The sequence below is a fragment of the Petaurus breviceps genome, unplaced genomic scaffold (genome assembly GCF_028583685.1).
Source record: "Petaurus breviceps papuanus isolate PSGF00001 unplaced genomic scaffold, PetGlider_PUasm1.0 138, whole genome shotgun sequence".
In the NCBI taxonomy this organism is placed as follows: Eukaryota; Metazoa; Chordata; class Mammalia; order Diprotodontia; family Petauridae; genus Petaurus; species Petaurus breviceps.
In genome coordinates this window covers 19,375,001-19,395,016 of record NW_027185694.1, presented here as the reverse complement: position 1 = coordinate 19,395,016, position 20,016 = coordinate 19,375,001, and the positions used below count along the sequence as shown (strand labels likewise).

Genomic DNA, 20,016 nt, shown 5'->3' with positions numbered 1-20,016 from the left:
CGGGGCATGGAAGATCTTTAAATCCCATAACCCTTACATTCGGCCCCTGACCCACTGGTTTCTGTCTTGATAATTATGCCTGTATACTTTGAGGTTCAGGGTGCTGACCTTTTCTCCTGAACAAGGTAAACGATATATGTCTGACTGATTAAAGTAAGCTTGTTAACCCATTTTGAGTTGCTTTCCTTTAACAAAGCAGATCCAAGAACCTGTGGTAGCTGCAAACCCTGAGGACGCTTGGGGTGCTTGCTGCTACAGACGTCTACCCTCCTGCAGGGTCCTACTGAATAAATTGGACTCAAGTCTTCTCTTAGACAAAGAAATATAAAGTTTATTTAAAGTTCGCTTTTATTGGACACAGAGCAAGTCTGTGCTAAGTCATTCTATGGCACTCTCATTCATTATAAGAGATAGCAGGGAACATGCTAGTGCCTTTGTAGACCCAATGTGCTGGGACTTAGAGTATTCCCAGACTGACTTTCTTTTTATTCTCAGGCTGTTGGTCTGCATTGCTGTATTATATATAATTTCTTTTTTGGGGGGCGGGGGATTGGTGTTAAATGACTTGCCCAAGGTCACACAGGTAGTTGGTTTTTTTGTGTTAAGTGTCTGAGGCTGGATTTGAACTGGGGTCCTTCTGATTCCAGGACCGGTGCTGTATTCACTGCACCACCTAGCCACCCCCTTATATATAATTTCTTATAATAACCATTTTACTTAGATGATTCACATTTGCAAGTATCATACAGAATAATTTGTTGCATTTATACCAATTCCTCAGCAATAGAAAAGATTTTATTTTTAAATGATCACATAAACACTAGGTTTATTTTTTGTCATGTCTCTTATGTAAACTTAAGGACTTTTATTCTAATGAATTAAAGCATTGGTTTAATTCTCCAGGGCCAGCTGATTATCTACCGTGTTTCCCCGATAATAAGACACTGTCTTATTATTTTTTTTGGACAGAAAAACACCAGAGGGCTTATTTTCAGGGGAGGGCTTATTTTAATGAACATTGACAGCAATTTTAATAAACAGGTAAATGTGAACAAAAAAATGTACCTTTATTCAATAATGAATTCAATATAGAACAGGATGACGTGCTCACTGCTGCAGCTCTGATTGGATGCAGCTCGGAGCGCGGCGTGCGTTTCACCGGGGGGGGGGACGGTGCATACAGAGGGTACCGTAATGTAGCGTGTAGCGCAGGGGATCACCTTCACTACAGTAGCAATCTCAATAGGGCTTATTTTCGGGGGAGGGCTTATTTTAGAGGAATCTTACACAGTAAGGGGAGGGCTTATTTTCGGGATAGGTCTTATTATCGGGGAAACACGGTAAGATTAGTTTCTGTATTTAGGAGCAGTTCCTTAAAACATTTCTCTGGAGGATAACTTAATGGTCCAGAGAAGCTTTTAAAAGAAAGGAATGGAATTGATAAAAGAGAATAATAAAATGTAATCTTGGGTATAGCATCAACTGAAGCATCTCCTCCCAACCATCAGTTTGCCAAAAATGGTAGCAAATGAAAATAGTTAATTTATTATTAGGCTATAGGAAGAAAGACACACTGATAACAATTGGTGCAGCTGTGAATTAATTCAATCCTTCTAGGAAAATATTTAGAACTATGCAACAAAAAGTTACTAAACTACCCATACCCCTTTGATCTAGAAATCCCATTACTGGATTTATATTCAGTTTATTCCTAGTACCAAAATATTCATAGCGTTCTTTGTAGTAGCAAAAAGCTAGAAATAAATTACATGTCCATCACTTGGGGAATGGATAAACAAACTGTTATACGATCATCATAAAATAGTCTTGCATTGTAAAGAATGAGGACTATGAAGGATTCATATGAAACATAACCAGTGTTGATTCCAGATGTCTGAGCACACTTTCTTCTTTTTCATAAGAAATGGTAAATTATAGAAACAACATGTTACTTGTGCTGTCAGTCCCAAAAGCTATGTTAAACAATTTTGCTTAGCCATTTTTTTAAGGATTGGATAGGATTGTTTTTTGAAATTGTTATGGTAAAACAAAATATATCTATAAAATATATTTTTTTAAGAAGGCTGTGTTGAGGAAAGAAGAGATGGCTGAATAATATCATTTCCAGGCCAGGTTTGATATTTATATAGCATGATGTCTAAACTAAACTAAGATACCCACTTTGAAGACCTAAATAACATTTTCTGCCAACCTCATTATAAAAAAGAACCTTGTTGCTTTTAATACCAGTGAATTTTCAGAGAAAGTGACAGGGAAGTGCGAGCAGGCAAGCACAGTTTTTGCACTTACCTATAAGGAATTTTATAGCCCTAATGATTTCCTGTTCAAACTAAAAATGAGTATCATTTTATAGTCTTCATACACAGTCATTCTCATTGATTTGATTGATTAGATTTGTGGTGTCTTATCTGATTTTTTTCCAGCAGCACAACCATTTGTGGGAATTAATGTTTTTTGATTGACCCTCTGCCTTTGTTATAGAGATTTCCTAATGGCATTTGTGGTCTACTGAGGCCCAACAGATTTTCATTATATCATCATATTTTAATACATCATAAATTCCCATAGTGTGTTAGATCAAAATTATAGAATCGTAGGATAGGGATTATTTAGTTCAGTCCCTACATGGAGCTTGGTCTTCTCCTCCTCTTGAAGCTCTCCCATTACAGATAGTGTGGTATTCCCTAAGGCAGCCCATTCCATTTTTGAGGAAGTATCTTTGTTGTGCTCAAGTTTGTCCTATATGTTTTCATTCATTGGTGCTAGGTTCTATCCTTCAGAGCCAAGCAAAATCAAATGGAATCCATCTACTTTGGGATGAAGACAGCAAGCATATTTCCCTGCCCTCCAAATCATCTCCTAGCAAAACATCCCCTTTTCTTTCACCTGTTCTCAATATGATAGAAGGAATGAGGAAGGGTTTCGTGACAAAGCATTAAGTGGTTTACCTGTGGAACTCTGGAAACAAAAAAAAGCCAAAGTGGAGGCATTATTTCTCCAAAGCAATGAGCCCAGCACATTTTCTAAGGTGAAGACCTTTTTGGCCACTGAAAGAAGCTCATATGAAGTTTGAAGGGTCCTCTCTAAGGCTTTAAGTCACAAATGAGTTAGTTGCAGGTTTGTATCAATGGGAAGAGTTTACACACTAAGATGAAATCACAGAAATCTCCACATTGATGAAATCAACAATCTGGACCCCCCAAAAGACCAGAGAGGTATTTTTTAACCTTCATCCTGGCTGCTCTGCTCTAGACATGTTTGAAATAATCCATACACCTTATAAAATGTGGTACCAAGAACTTGGTTGAATATTCCAGATGTTATCAGAGTACATCAGGATTGCTACCACCTAACAAGGCAGAACAAAATCACATCAGCTTTTTTGTTTCTGTTGCCATATCACACTGCTGACATACTGAGTTTGCCATCCATAGTACCCCTATGTTTGTCGTTGAAGAACAATTTGCTTAGTGCTGGCATGGTGGAAAACTTGGAGAAATGCAAATACCATTTTAGCTTTTCCATCTCCAAAGCCCCACAACTTAACCTCAAAACACATTGCTCCAAGTTTTTCCATGTTTCTTGAGGAATTGTGACTTCTTAAGAGACATGTATGTTGCTTGGAAGAATCAAGGAATGTTTCCTATGTTAACTATGCCAGGTTAATACTTTTAATGGCCTTATAAACAGCTCTTTACCCATGACCAACCACTTTCCTCTGTTGTTCCAGTGGCTGAACTCTTAATCACAAGGTCTATATTCGAGTGTCCATCCATGGAAGAATTTACCCTGCTTATGTAGGTTATCAATCATGGCTGTTCCTGTGCTGATGCTCAGTTCTGGAGGTAGATGATGACCTCTCTTTGAAACTCCTTCCAGAGGATGATTAAGCTCCTTCCTTCTAGAACTATCATGCCACTGCCCTTTAGGCTATCACTTGCTTAGTCTCTTAGCATTCAGACTTCCTGCTTCATTTCTTCCATGTTCCGCTCACTCCACCAGAAAGTTCCACCTGAAGTTATGGCTCACATTTCAACAATACAATCTGGGGCATTTGTCTTGATAGTTTCTGAGATCATCCTGGCACCTGATTCTCCAATGTGGTTTCCCTGGAGACTGAAAGAAAGGGCATATTTGGATAGGGCTTGGAAATTGTGTAAGAAGGCCAAGTAGTGGAACCTCATGTTAACACACTTCTCATTATCTGTTGATACATGGGCAGCATACTCTGCTAGGCTGAAGGAGATAACAGATAAATAATATCATACCCACCCTTGAAAAGTACTCAACAGGTCTTGGCACCTGATCTAAGGGGGCAGAAATTGCAAGGATGATGGTGCTGTCAACAGAAAAAGAGAAGGAAGGGGGTAGGGCTCAGGGGAAAGATAAAGTTTTGGACACATTGAGTGTGACATGTTGCTGGAAACATCCCATAGGCAAATTGAAAGTGCAGGTTTGGAGTGGCAGCATATAGGTTTGGGAGTTTGTATAGAAATGAACAACAAAGCCATGAGGGTTAATGTGATCACTCAGAAAAAGCATTGACAAGAAAAGGGTCAATGACAAAAGCTTGGGAACCATACACATTGAAGGGATGAGAAGAGGATAAGGAGCTAACAGAAGACATAGAGGAACAGCCTAAGAGAACCGTGAGAGTATAGTGTCCCAGAAGCCAGGAAAGGACAGTCTGTCCAGAAGGAAGGGGTATTTCACAGTAGCAGATACTGCACAATTCATGGGGAATGAGAACAAAGAGACTACTGAATCTGGCAATAAGTAGGTCTTTAATGTCCTCAGTTCTTAGCTACTTCAGGAGAATGGTGGGACTGGAAAGCCAGATTGCAAAGGTAGGTCAAGGTAAGCCAATTCCAATTACTGTTCTGTCAACCCTACCCTTGTCCAAACTTTGAGGTCCAAATCCTTTAGTAAAAGTTCACAAATAGCCAGTTGCCTAGGGTCCACACTGTCCAGAAAAAGCAGCATCATACAAACCTAGACTTAATAGTAACTTTAGGGCGGCTAGGTGGCACAGTGAGTAGAGCGCCGGTCCTGGAGTCAGGAGGACCTGAGGTCGGATCTGGCCTCAGACACTTAACACAAAAAAAACTAGCCGAGTGACCTTGGGCAAGTTACTTAACCCCAATTGCCCTCCAAACAGCAATAAATAAATAAAATTTTAAAAAATAAAAAAAATTAATTTTATAGGTCACCAAACTCAACCTCACACTGAATTCAAGAATCCTTTTACACTAGGGATTGCTAACCTTTTTTGTGTCAGGACCCCTTTGGCAGTCTGGTGAAGCCTGTGGATCCCTTCTCAATGTAATAATTAAAGGAAATGCTAAAGTTGAGAGGTTTGCAAAAATAAAGATGTAATTTTTCCTAAGTTAATGGACCCCCACAATCTCAGGTCAAGAATCTCTGCTTTACAGCATCCTTGAACAGGTGATTTAGACACTGCTGGAAATTTCCTTCTTAGATTGAGCCCAAATCTATTCCACTGTCACTGAACCATTGCTTTTACTTTTCTGCCCACTGAAGCAATAAAAGATGAATCCATTCCCTCTTTCACATGACAGCCCCTCAAACAGTTGAAGACAAAAATCTTCAACCCCCACCCATCTGCTTTGTTCCCCAGGTTAAACATCCCTTACATCAGCTGACCCTTGTAGGACACGATTGCCAGACCCTTCACTAGCCTTTTCACCATCTTCTGGATGCCTAGAACTGAACTGAATGCGCTTCTCCAGATGTGGTCTGCTTAGCATAGCTTATGGTGGAATTATCACTAACTTCTGTATGTCTAATGAATTAAAGCTATGACTAAATTAATGTTTCTCTTTTTTTGCTTCACTGAGTGTTTGTTGATATTTTAGCAAGTGCACCACTCTGCTGCTGACTGACATACTGAGCTTTCAGGGCACTCAATCCTGGCTCTTTTTTCACATGCCGTATATTTATGTGATTTTATTTTGTGCATGCTCAAATGCAGCACTTTGCCTTTGCCTCTATTTGATTTCACCTTGTTGGTGGAAATCTTTCTATCCTGTAAAGCATTTTTGATTCTACGTTGTCATCCGAGGATGCACAGTGCTTGGCACACAGTAAGCCTTACCTAATAAGGTCTCAGGCATGACTGACTTGACACAGACAAGTGTCCTATTTGGAAGACAGCTCTAAAAGGATGGGGGGAGTGGAGTCCCTGAGCAAAGCTGCTGCCATCACTCACTTGACATGCCGGAGTCCGTGGTTGCTGGAGAGTGCAGTGGCAATGCAGATGGCTCCATCCATTCCTAAGGAGTTCTCTTGAAGACTGGGAAAGAGATGGAAAAAGCTCTCCAGTAACCCTTGTAGGCCAAGAGAACCCCAAGGAACCACGTGACATGGCATTCAGGCTTTGCCATGCCAGCTTTTGCTCTGAGGGAGCAATGGTCCCATTGCATTTGACACAGTATTAAGGTGTACTACATGCAAAGGGCCAGAAGGCCCCTGCCTCATAAACATAGGCTGTCAGAGGTAGAAGGGACCTCTGAGATTGTTTAGTCCAATCCTCCCATTCTACAAATAAGAAAACTGAGGCCCAAAGAGGTTAAATTATTTGCCCAAGATCACATAGGTATTTTCATAGCTGGGACTTTATGTTGTTGTTGTTTAATCTCTTCAGTCATGTCTGACTCCTCATGACCCCTTTTTGGGTTTTCTTGGCAGAGATGCTGGAGTGGTTTGCCATTTCCTTCTTCAGTTCATCTTAGAGATGAGGAAACAGTGGTAAACAGGATTAAGTGACTTGTCCAGGGTCACACAGCTAGTAAATGTCTAAGGGAAGATTTGAACTCACAAAGATAAGTCTTTCTGATTCTAGGCCCAGCACTCTTATCTCCTGCACCACCTAGCTGCTCTCCACTTTATAAAGGTCTGAATTATTCAGAAAGAAGCCACCATAGGGGAAATCCACAGCAGCCACTTAGGGTTGGTAAAGTCCTGCTGACCCACCAGCTACTGAGCCTTGCCTTTTTTCCTCCCAGCTAGCAACACCTACTCACTTGAGTGTCCGGAGACTGGGGTTTGTCTTCAGGGCTTTAGCCATGGCTTTAGCTCCAGCTGCTCCAATGGAGTTTCCTCTTAAGCTGTCAGAGAAAACAGGCAACGGAAGGCAATGTGAGGCCAAAGTTTTAAGATTTAGAGGTCAGTTTGGAAAGGAAATGGCTGACCCATGCACGCATTTTCTTCACCAATAATGAAACTAAAACATTAGAATCTCCATCACCTCAAAGCTGAGATATTACTTGTAACTTGAAAAAAATTCAATGTCAGTCTGCCTTTGAAATCTGACAATGAATGTTTCTGCTGAGTGCTGATAGATGTATTTTGTGCTTATTGAAATATTCTTCCCTGTATAAATATTTAAAAGGAAATTGTCAACAGAGGAAAAAAAAGATCAACTTGGTTTGATGTAATTACTTTCAAGTTATCATTTCCCAGTAAATCTCTTAAAAGTGTATATTTTTAAAAGAGCATTGGTTGACAGTGATGCTTGATCACTTTTGTTTACCCAAAATTTGAATTCATTTGTCATTTTCTCCCCAAAATATTTAAGCATTATGGAAATAACTGTTTCTGGTTTTGTCTGCACCTGTGATGTTATCAGTGTAGGGAACACTTGGTGAGGAAATTCCTTCCATTAGCACAGATCAGCAACTAGTCTGTAATTTATAGTCTCTGACTGTTGAGGCACCTGCTTGAGGGAAGTGATTTGCCCATAATCATACAGATAGTGCACGTCAAGAAATGAACGTAACTTGTAGACAGCCTTTTTTTGTGTGTGTGTGAAAAGGAGGTGAGATGTAGGATAACTTGAGCAGCTGGTAGTTGAGTGACTAGTTGGGATCAAGGGAGGGGTTTTTACAAGAATGGACTGTGGGCAACGAGCCAGTAGATAAAAAAAAGGTTCACGATGAGAGAGGAGAAAGTGATGTTTCTAAATCCTGATCAGGTCTGGCCATGTCCCACATACCCACCCCCATCCCGAGTCAATAAACTGTAGTGGCTCCCTATCACCTCCACAATCAAATATAAAGTTATCTTCGTGCCACGGCTTTCTTGACTCCACGGTCAGCCAGAGGGCTGGCCTTATCTATCTTATCTTTCCTTATCTACCTGCTTCCATCAATCCAAAAGCCTTCATGAAGCAACTACTATGTGCCAGGCACCGTGCTAGGAGCTGAAAACATAAAAATAAAAAGGAAACAGTCCTTGCCCTTGAGGATATTCCATTCAACCAAGAGGAAGCCCTATGTGTAGCATGCTGCCTCTCTAACGAAAAACACATACAGAAAATAAATAACTTGTATAGCAAACAAGTTCAGTCTGATCCCTGGAGATATGTGAAGCTATGAGTTACCAAGGTTGCAGATACATATCTAAATATTAACCACTACACATTATTAAGAGACAGAAAGCTGAGCTACTACTAACAACTCTATGGGAGATGATTATTCTTCATTCTTGAATACCTTGTCCTTGGTCCTACGATCACTTATGCCTTGCCAAACCCCAACAATGAATAACTTCTTATTCTCTGCTTTCTCTGCCCCTCACTGCCGCTGAATGATCTTGGGGGAATGATACAACCTAGACTATGATGACTGGGTCTACCAGATTTACTTTACCTAAGTCAACTGGGTTCTTGCTACTGCAAAGAAATCATTTTACCCCTCCCTGCCTGATTCTCTGTCCACCCCCAACCACGTTGCTGAGAAAATCAAGGATGTTAATTGCAGTCCCTCTGCTCCTCTGTATCTTAATATCCTGTTGCCTTCATTCTCCATTCTCTGATTTTCTAATACAGAGCCTGTCCTGCTCCTCATCAAAGTCAGTCCCTCTATTTGTACACCGGCTCTCATTCCTTCCTATCTACCCATACAGTCGTTACTCGATAAACAATCATCGTTATGTGCTGGTGCTGTGCTAAATGCTTTTGTTTGTTATTTCTGAGTCCTTTTGCAGTTTTGTCTCCCTCTTTTGTGACCCTATTTGGGGTTTTCTTGGCAAAGATACTGGACTGGTTTGCCATTTCCTCCTCTAGTTCATTTTACAGATAAGGAACTGAGGCAAACAGTGTTAGTAACTTGCCCAGCATCACACAGCTATTAAGTGTCTGAAGCTGCATTTGAACTCATGAAGATGAGTTCCTGACTACAGGTCCAGTTCTCTATCCATTGTTCTACCTAGCTGCTCTAAGCGCTAAGTGCTAGGGGTACCAAAAAAAAAAAAGGAAATTCCCTTCTCTCAAAGGAGTTCACAGTCTGATGAGGGAGACAACATACAAACAATTATGTCCAATTAAGCTATAAAGAGGACAAATTTGAAATAATCAACAGAGGAAGGGCACTAGAATTAAGGTATATCGGAAAAGAGTTTCTGTAGAAGGTGAGATTTTATCTGGGATTCAAAGGAGGCAAAGGTGGCCAAGAGGCAGAGATGAAGAGGACAAGAGGTATGTGGGACAATCAGAGGAAATGCCTGGGACTGGGAAATGAAGTGTCTTGTGCTTAGGAACAGAGCAAGGAGGCCACTGTCACTGGATCAAAGAGGGTAATCCAGGAAGGTGTGAAGTGTAAGAACACTAGAGAGGCTGGGGGAGAGGGAGAGGGCAGGCAAAGGTTATGGAGGCTTTGAACACCAAACAGAAGATTTTCTATTTGATCATGTCAGTGATAGGGAGCCACTAACGTTTACTGACTGAGGGGAGAGGTGTGTTTGACAGTCAGAACTGAGATCTAGGAAGATCCCGTCCCTCTCTCATCTTGAACCTCACATTTTCTACTAGCTCATTCCCTGTTGCCAACAAACCTCAAAAAAAACTCTCAAAAAACCCTCAAAAAAACCCTGATGGGGCAGCTACATTGCAGACTGAATAGAACACCAGTTCTGGAGTCAGGAGGACCTGAGTTCAAATCCTGACTCAGACCCTTAATACTTACTAGCCATGTGACCTTGGGCAAGTCACTTAACCCAAATTGCCCTCCAAAAAACAAAATAAATAAGTAAAAATACAATCAAAACAAAAAGAAAAAACCCTGACTTGATCCCAACTATTCATTCAACTACCAGCCCTTCAAGTTAGCCTACACTACAGCTTACCTCCTTACATAAGATGGTACATTCATTGCTTGAATGCATTACATTCATCTTATGACAGACTGACCTGAACCTGACTAGATACAGAGTCTCTTCATCACTAGGTTGGCCACTGGGTGATGAATTCTTTGGCCATAACAATTCATGAAGCAGATTAGGTCATGCAAAAACAAAAGGTATCAATAAAAAAATTTTTTTAAAGAAATTTGATCATTGAAATGATCAACCACAGTTTCAAAGGACTGATGATGAAGGATGCTACTCCCTGAGAGACAAGTGATAGTCTCAAAGTAGAAAATAAGACCTACATTTTTGGACATGATTAATGATGTGGATTTGTTTTTGTCTGCCTCTGAATATTTGTTGCAAAGGTTTTATTTTTCTTTTTTTTCTATCAGGGACCACAAGGATTTAGGAGGTAAATGGGGGCTAGCAATAGTATTATTAAAAAGGGGGGGGGAAATGAAAGAGGGTCATTGGCATATTTTAAAAATTCACAGAAGTACACACAATAAAGTTCAAAAATAAACACCGGGGAACAGGATAGCTTTGAAAATAAAATTGAGGTCAAGATGGTGGAGTAGAAACAGGACTTCCAGTGGGTTTCTGCTCCCACCACCTCCAATTCATGTAAAAGGTGATTCTGAACAAACTTTGGAGCTACAGAACCCACAAAGTGACACAGAGAAGCTAACCTCCCACTCAGGACAGCCCAGCAGGAAGTGGCCAGTGCAGTGCTCTGGGAGCCAAGCCCAGCCCCACTCAAGCCATAGGTTTTAGCCCCAGGGTGGGACTGACCAGCCTCTGGCTGGAGGGACTTCAGATAACCAGTAGCTGTGGCAGTTTCCAGAATTATCAATCCATAGATGCTAAGGACAAAGTGAGAGGTCAGTGCAGTGTAGACTTTGGGATCCGGTAGTTTGGGAGTGTGGTCAGCCTTTATTCCCTGGAGGGAGAAGCTGCTGAGGTACCACGGCTGTGTAGCTGCTGCCAATGGCTGCTTCAGCTCCTGGCCTGCAGACTGAGGGGGACCAAGTGACCAGTCTAAGGGGTAATCGCTCTTGCTTTAACCTGCTTGGATATGGATTGCGGTCTAGGGTGGAGGTCCTGGGGTGTGTAACCAGCTTGCCAGAGCATATGGAAGCCTCAAAGAGGACACCCAACTAATACCTCTGGCAGCTGAGAAAATCCCAGCATTTGGTATGAAGTTCCCCTGTCTGGTAGCAGAGTCCTACTGTGGCAAAAAGCCCAAAAGTCAAATAATTGAGTGGCAACATGGGTAGGCAAAGGAAGCAAACCAAGCAAAGCAATCCAACATTAGACTCCTATTTTGGGGACAAAAAGGATCAAAGCATGGAACAGGAGGAAGACGGTAAAGTCAGAACTCCTGCACCAAAAGCTTCCAAGAAAAATATGAGTTGGTTACAGGCCATAGAGGAGCTTAAAAAGGATTTTGAAAACCAGATAAGAGAAGTGGAGGAAAAATTGGGAAGAAAAATGAGAACAATGAAAGAAAATTATGAACTGAGAGTTAACAACCTGATTGAAGAAAATAATACCTTAAAAAATAGACTAACTCAAATGGCAAAAGAGGCTCACAAAGGCAATGAGGAGAAGAATGCCTTAAAAAGCTGAATTTGCCAGATGGAAAAAGAATCTCAAAAGCTCACTGAAATGAATCATCCCTTCAGAATTAGATTGGAGCAATAGGAAGCTAGTGACTTTATGAGAAATCAAGATGCTATTAAACAGATCCAAACAAATGAAAAAATAGAAGGCAATGCAAAATATCTCATTGGGAAAACCACTGACCTGGAAAATAGATCCAGGAGAGATAATTTAAAAATTATTGGACTACCCGAAAGCCATGATCAAAAAAAGAACCTAGAAGTCATTCTTCAAGAAATTCTCAAGAAAAATTGCCCTGATGTTTTAGAACCAGAGGGCAAAATAGAGGTTGAAAGAGTCCACCAATCACCTCCTGAAAAAGATCCCAAAAAGAAAACTCCTAGCAATATTATAGCTGGGTTCCAGAATTCCCAGATCAAGAAGAAAATATTACAAGCAGCCAGGAAGAAACAATTTGAATATTGTGGAAACACAATCAGGATAAGATAGGATCTGGCAGCTTCTAGACTGAGGGATTGAAGGGCTTGGAATATGATATTCTGGAGGGCAAAGGAGCTGGTATTACAACCAAGAATCACCCAGCAAAACTGAGTATCATGTTTCAGGGGAAAATATGGTCATTGAGTGGAATAGAGGACTTTCAAGCATTCTTAATGAAAAAAAAATAATTGAATATAAAATTTGACATTCAGATACAAGAAGCAAGAGAAGCATGAGAAGGTAAACAGGGAAAAGAAATCATAAGGAACTTATCAAAGTTGAACTACTTATATTCCTACATGGAAAAATGATAACTGTAACTTATGAAACTCAGTATGAGAATAGTTGAAGGGAATAGAAATGTATGTATAGATATAGATAGATATATACACACATATATACATGTATATATGTATACATACATATATGGGTCTATATAGGAGGCAATATGGGCATATGAATACATATGTGAATGTGTGTATCTATGTGTACAGATATACATAGACAGAGGGCACAGGACCGGTTTAATGGGAAGGGATGATACTTAAAAGGTGAAATTAAGAGGTAAGAGAGGAATATAATGAGAGGAGATGGGGAGAGACAGAATGGGGTAAATTATCTCATATAGAAGAGGCAAGGGAAAACTGTTACAATGGAGGGGAAGAACAGGAAGGCAAAAGGGAATGAGTCAACTTTATTCTCAATGAATTTGGCTTAGGGAGGGAATGACATGCACACTAAATACGGTTATCTCACCCTACAGGAGAGTGGGGAGGATGAACCAGATGAACAAGAACCAGGAGAAAAAAAAAGGAGAAACACCAGAAAAATAGGAGAGAGAAGAGAAAAAGAGCAGGTGTGCATGGAACTCTGGCACCCCATCTGAATCCCTTTGATGAGGGTGGGAACAAGCATTTTTTAAGTTCTGCCCCCATGACTTCAGCGATCGTCTGGTTGCTACTGCACCAAGAAATTTGGCTCCCTATGTTGCTGTTGCTCCAAAAAGCCAATGATCTCCAGGCTTTCTAGGCTGTGGCTGTGTTGAGGTGTACAAGAAAGCGATCAGGTAGAAATATTATACCCATTGCTGTCATTCTATTCCCTCTGAGTGTGGTGGGAGGAGGTAGTCTGAGACAGCTGTCTATTGTCATTTTCTTGTTATTTGTCTTGCATTTTGACTTTAGTAAAGGCTCTTTTGTGTTGCTGTAGTATTATTTGTAACAAAGGTAAAATGGGGCTGTTGAACAACAGAATGGATACAAACAGGGTGCTAAGACACCTGCATGTAATATTAAGGGGTGCTACATTTGGAGGCTTATCCTAGGATTTTACAAAATTATTACAATTTGAATTTTTTTGGATTCTTTTAAAAGCAAGGCTGTGGGGCAGCTAGGTGGCACAGTGAACAGAGCACCTGCCCTGGAGTTAGGAGGACCTGAGTTCAATTCTGGCCTCAGACACTTAACATTTACTAGTCGTGTGACCTTGGACGAGTCACTTAACCCCAATTGCCCTGCCTTCCCCCCTCCAAAAAGGCAAAAAAACCCAAAAAACAAATAAAAGCAAGGCTACTTTGAGTGTTGGGTAAAGTTGGAGTTATTTACTCTAGCGATGCAAAGACTTATGGCAAATTTTTTTTGTTTTTATTTTTTCTAGACTGAAACTTGCTGATAAAATCAATTATTTCATTGTAACCATTAAATTTTTGTGAGTCAAAGCATTATTGAAATCCTATGTTCCTGTATTGTTTTAAAGTTGAAGGGAGAGGTGTTATTGCGGAAGTGATAGAATTAACTTTGTACACTGAATATTTGAACTGAAACTTTTTCTGATACTATTGTGAAGTGACTGTTGAACTGACATTTTACCCAGAAAATCATGTGAATTGTCTGCCATGGATATATTTCAGCTTCCTTGTCTGTGGGGCTGCTTGGAAATTAGCAATTAAATCCTCTACTCTGGAGCAGAAGAGATGAGAAATTTTCAAGAGTTTCTGGTGAGGGCAGAATAAACTGAGGGTGAAGCGTGCCAGGGACACCAGTGCAGCAGCTCACAGTCCTCGTTATCTTAAGCATTTCATGGTGCACTGGTATCATCACTTTCAGCAGTTCAGGATATAACAACAATATTTTAGGACAGAATGCGCACTGTAAGCCTGCCAGTGCAAATATAAGGGACTCACTGTGGAAAGCTATGGTCCTTTTCACAGGACATCCCTCTCCACCGAACAAGGAACCCTTCGAGTTGTGGCTAGGAAATGCCCCTGAAATAATGTAATGCAACAGTGACAAGGAATTGATGTGAAGAAACAGAGTAAGCTAGTGAGGATCCTCAAGGGATCTGCTCTTGACCTTACATGCTCTCTGGAAATGCAGTATCCTGAGATCCTGGTTTTGGAGTGCCTGCAAGGCTGTGTGGTGCAAACAGTACACAGGAAGCTTGTGTTCAGTACTTGCATGGCCTTCAGCGTGAGGGCAGAAAATGTCTGACTGCATCATGTTTGAAGAGACGCCTTCAAAGGCCAGTAGTCAAAGGAGCAGTGATTCCAGAGCAGACTACAGCAGATTTACTGTATGACAAAGACATGAGATCCCCTGCAACTGGCTGAACAGCAAAGACAGGCTCTAAAGTGCAGAAGAGTTTGTCTACCTGGTGAAGGTGTTTGAGGCAAGGATGGCAGACCAAAAGAGAAGCTGGTAACAAATGAACCTGACCCTGGTTGACTCAAGAGCTTTGCCTCACTTGCGGGTCAATGAGGCCAAATAAGAAGCTGTTCAGATCCCTCGGATTCCATCGCAAAAGCTTAGGACAAGTCGTCTGAGGGATGGAATCATGCACAAAGCCCCTCTTCCAAGAAGAACAAAGGCTCAGGGGACCAGAGGTCAAGATAGTCCACTTTGAAAATATCAGCAGAGCACAGCTGAAGAAGATGAAGCAAGATGGGCAAATGCATTGGTTTTAACCAAGAAAAGTATTTGGAATCCGTTTACCAGAGGCTGAGTCTAATGGACCTATGTAAGATAAGAGAGAAAGTCAGGGAAGGGAGCAGATCCATGCCCCCAAAGAAGATTATCCTTGCCCCAGTAACCATTCCTGGGTGCTTTCCACCTTGATCCACAGGACCCCAGGGAACAGTGACAATGAGGACTGAATATCCTGCTTGCTTAGGCAGCAGATCCCAAGTAATGTATGTTTTCTATTAATTTTATAAAAGTTCACTTGCAAACATATACCTTAAGCAGGGATGTCAAACTTAGGTAGAAACAGGAGCCATCAGTCCATACATAAGGATACCTGTGGGCCACATAGTGACTTAGTTTTAAAATGTCACATTATCTTTATTGTATATTTATTTGGTTAAATATTTCCTGATTACATTTTAACCTGGCTTGGGTCACACTTGTCAGGGCTGTGGGCTGCTTGTTTGACACTCCTGCCTTCCAACCTCTCCATGGGCTAGACCTCTGTGAAGTGAATGAAAGGACTACTTCTAAATCGACTTAGTAGAGTGAGTTTGGAATTCCCTAAGGAAGCTATGGGTGTCACCAAGAAGAAGGGCCTTGTGGCCTTGGTATAGCCAGACTGCCAAGCATTTCTGGAGCATTAATGATGTTCAGGACCAACTACAGCCAATTCAAAGACCTGGAAGGGCCCTGTGGGCAACAAGGTAGGCTCAGTACCCGATCACTGACAACTTGTACATCTCATGCAGAAGTTTACAAGAAAATAAAAGGCCTGTGTCATTTTCAGATGACACATAACTGGGAAGGGACAGATAACACACTGGTTGACAGAGTTGAAATCCCAAAAGATCTTGACTGTACTGAATCAAATCAAATTGTAAAGTCCTGCACCTGGGTTCAAAAATACTTTCACAGATATATTTCACAAATATAATACAAGGGAAGCATGGTCACATAGCACTGCATGTGAAAAAAAAGAGGTGGTGGTTTTGGTGGATGGCAAGCTCAATGAATCAATGTGATATCAGCCCAAAAACCCAAATGTAATGTTGGGTTATATTAGAAAGGCATAGCTTCCAGGAATAAGAGGGTAATAATCACCCCAGAGGGTAGTAATCATACCATGTTCTGCCCTTGTTAGAGCACATCTGGTCCACTGTCCAGCTCTGGGCTCCAAAGGTCATGAAAACATTGAGTAGCTGAAGAGTGTCCAGAGGAGGGTAGTCAGACTAGCAAAGGACCTTGAGTCTGTGTTGTGTAAGGATCAGCTGAAGAAGCTAGTAATGGTTAATCGTGGAGAAGCAGAGACTGGACAGCTGGCTTTAAGTGTCTGAAAGGCTGTCACGTGGAAAAAGAATGAAGATATTTTCTGTTTAACTCCAAAGGGAAGAATCAGGACCAACAGCTGGGGAAAAAATTCCTCTGAATTAGAGTCACCCAAAAGTTAAATGGCCACCCAAGAGGATGGTAGCTTCTCCTTCCTTGGAGGTCTTCAGGCAGAGCCTCGATGGTCACCTGTTGGATGTGATGATGTGTGGATTCTTTATCGGGTGCGGGTTGGTCTAGATGGACACAAAGTTCCCTGCTAACTCAGCTCTGTGATTCATTGGTGGCAGAGAGCAACAAAGACACACTGCACTGTCTACCTCCAGGGCGAATCTAGGAAAGTTCAATGATGGTGATTCTCTAGGGCCTGAGGCTTGGACCCGAGGTATCCCTGTACTGTCATACACAAGATCTGCCCCAATGATGCCTGAGCTTTTCAAGGGCTGATTTGAAAATGTCAACTTTGAAGTGGGCTGTCACTGAACTCTGAACAGTCTGGAGTTGGTCCTGATTTCACTCTGGAAATGTTTGGCAAGCCTGGACATACACCAGGACCACAATGCCTATCTTTCTTCCCTAGGGAATTTCAAGCTCAATCTGAGAAATCCAAATAGAGGCAGTCCTTTCATTCAGCTCACAGAGCTCTAGCTCCATAGGAGCAATAAGTTTTGAGACTATGTGTCCAGACCTCAATTCCAAGGACTGATAGTCAGTAATCCAATTCTGACTAGCACTAAGTTGCATGCTACCTGCTGGAGAGGGGTCACAACACTAACCATAGAGTCAGCATGTACTACTGACCAGGAAAGACTAATATAAATGCAGGTACCTTTACCCCCATAGAAACCCAGAAAAGGGGATGGAGGCAATCTATAACCCACAAGGAGCCAAACCACTGACACGTGAATGTGTGACTGACTATATAGGATTTCTGTGTGTGCCAAAGATTGTGCCTTCAGTGCATATAAATCTTGATATATTGGGCCAACCCTCCTTGCTTCAGGTGTCCTTGGATGACTCGCAGTGAAAGAAACTGCATGAGAGGTGGCACAAGCCAAGAAGCAAAGTCATGAGCCTTGGGGACGTGGGCATCATTTCCCAAAAGGTACTAAGCCATTAAGAAAATGGCAGAAGTTGGAATTATGCAATAGAGGACTGTACTGGATTATAACTAATCCAACCTGATCCATCCTCGTGTTTTCCAAGGCATACCACTCAATGGTTGATTGCGAAAGTGATTTTGAACACAAGCCACTTCAGAGCCAGTAAGTACAAGATGGCAGCAGATTCTGTAAGAAATGTGAGATGCACGTGCACTGGGTTCAAAAGAAAGTTCTCCCAATACATATGGCTTACCTGGCAAGGAGAAGCACCAGCAAGCCAGTGGAGTTTGTGTGTGTAGCCTTTTTTAATTTCTGGAAGAAGATAGGAAGAATATAAGCAACAATCCTAATGGTGACAGAGCATTTCACCCAGTAGGGACAGGCATGCTCAACCAAGAATGCAAGTTCCTTGAGGACAGAGACTGTTTCTTTTTGTTTTTGTATTCCCAGTGTCTCAGTATTTAATAAATGATTATTGAATGAGTTCAGAGAAATCAGAAAACTGCTACAGTTGCCAAGGGATTATGGGAAAAGCATTTTGCCATGTATGGCTTCGCCGTAAGGACCCAGTCTTGCTCAAAGATGCATTGGTTTTGGCAGAAAGCAAGAAATCTAAAAGCACACCTAACATCCTTGAGTGGATCCGATGCCCGGGTATTTTAATTGTATGTAACTGCACGTTTTGGGGACCGTGAACAGAGGAGACGTAGAGGTATCAACACTTGTTCTTTTGGGCACATACATATAATGCTTACCAAGAATGACACCACAGGCTTTACTCCATATCTGCTGATTTGTGCTTTGGAGAAGACAGAGAGAATCACAACTAGCGTGTCTCACTGATAAGAGATGGGTTGAAAGAAGACTGTGGTCCAGTCATGTCCTCAGATCAAAAAGGGTCAGAGAGGAGCAAGTAGTAATATGATACTTGAGTTTATGGTCAGGAATTCCCATCAAGAGTCAGAAGAGGCAAAAAGATAAAAATCCTACAAAGGACTCTTGGTATCCAGAGAAAACACAAGCTGGTGGATCCATGATGAGTTATCTTATTCTAAGTAGCTGAAAGATTGTGCAATCTGCCAGTTTACCTAATGGTTAACTTGACTTTTTGCTGATAAAGAGGAAAATTGCAAGAGAGTCAGCCAAGTGGATTCTAAGAAGGGTCTATCTCTCAGAGCTAGTCCTAGGTGATGATGCTTCATATAGAGAAGGCTCACTTGAAGGAGTTGCATGCTGGAACCCTCTGGAGGTGAGGGGGAAATCAGAAAAGTCAGATGAGATGGTCTAGGTTCAAAAAGGAGGGCTGAAGGTCGACTGCTGCTTTTCTGCCTAATTCTCCAGCTGTGAAGGCCCCAAGGAAACAAAATCCACCCGAGGTGCTTGACTCATTGAAGACTGGAGACAGTGATAACCTTCCTGAACTATGCCCAGACTTGGGATTAGGAGTATAGACCAGTAGGTCTGAGGATAGCAAGGGTGCAGAACTGACAGCAGGTCACTATGGGAGCACACAAGTGTCTGGCCATCAGGCCGGCTTATGACACTTCAGGAGTCATGGGACAGAGGGTCACACTGTGACCAGATGACTCTCAGCCATGGACTGCATATACTATGTAGGTGACAGTCTATGTAGTGCACGATCTATGTATTGGGTTTATAGTTTACCTCTGCACTCTATGAGCTATCACTCTAGGTGCAGGGATTGTGTTTCTGCACATGCTCTCTGCTGCTGCAGATTTTATTGTGTGTTTGAGATAATGGCCTGTGATTACACTATATGCCAATTAATGTTTATGATATGCATTTCTATTTGTACCTTTGTACTCAGTAAAAAAAAAATGACTGCAAATTATTTACTAGGAGAGTAAATAGCTCACATTGATGAAGCAATTTAAGGTTTGAAAGTGCATTAGATATGAGATCTCATTTGAGCCTGAAAGCAACTCCTAAGAGGGAGGGGCTGTTATTTTCTCCATTTTACAGACAAAGAAACAGAAGCTGGGACAGGCTAAGTGACTTTCCCAAAGTGCCAAGTGTCTGAGGCCAGAATCACACCTGGGTCTCTCTGACTCCAGGTCTACTGCTTCATCCACTGCGACCATCACTGAAAGGGACTTCATTCCCCACAAGACAGTGCAAGGTGCAACAGGAGATGACACTACCTGAGATCAGACTCTGTCTGTGCTGAAGCATCTGCAGTGTGTCTTGTGAAAGGCTGGGAGCAGAGTCTCAAAAGGGAGAGGACACGAGAGGATTTGAACCAGAGCCAGAAGAGACATGCTAAAGAAATTTGAGGAAGGGGAGGAGAGAGAGAGAGAGAGAGAGAGAGAGAGAGAGAGAGAGAGAGAGAGAGA

At 41.6% G+C, this 20,016-nt stretch overlaps 1 protein-coding gene across 1 annotated transcript in view; it reads right to left on the bottom strand.

The window, feature by feature from the left end:
* Positions 1-55: 55 nt before the first annotated feature.
* NLRC3 (NLR family CARD domain containing 3) overlaps positions 56-20,016 on the bottom strand; it is a 71,150-nt gene continuing 51,189 nt past the window's right edge. Inside the window, exons 17-19 of the mRNA XM_069106654.1 lie at positions 7,065-7,148; positions 6,251-6,334; positions 56-4,137 (exon numbers count right to left, since the gene is read on the bottom strand). Coding sequence (XP_068962755.1) covers positions 4,047-4,137; positions 6,251-6,334; positions 7,065-7,148 — 259 coding nt within the window. The 3' untranslated portion in view covers positions 56-4,046. The remainder of the gene's footprint in view (positions 4,138-6,250; positions 6,335-7,064; positions 7,149-20,016) is intronic.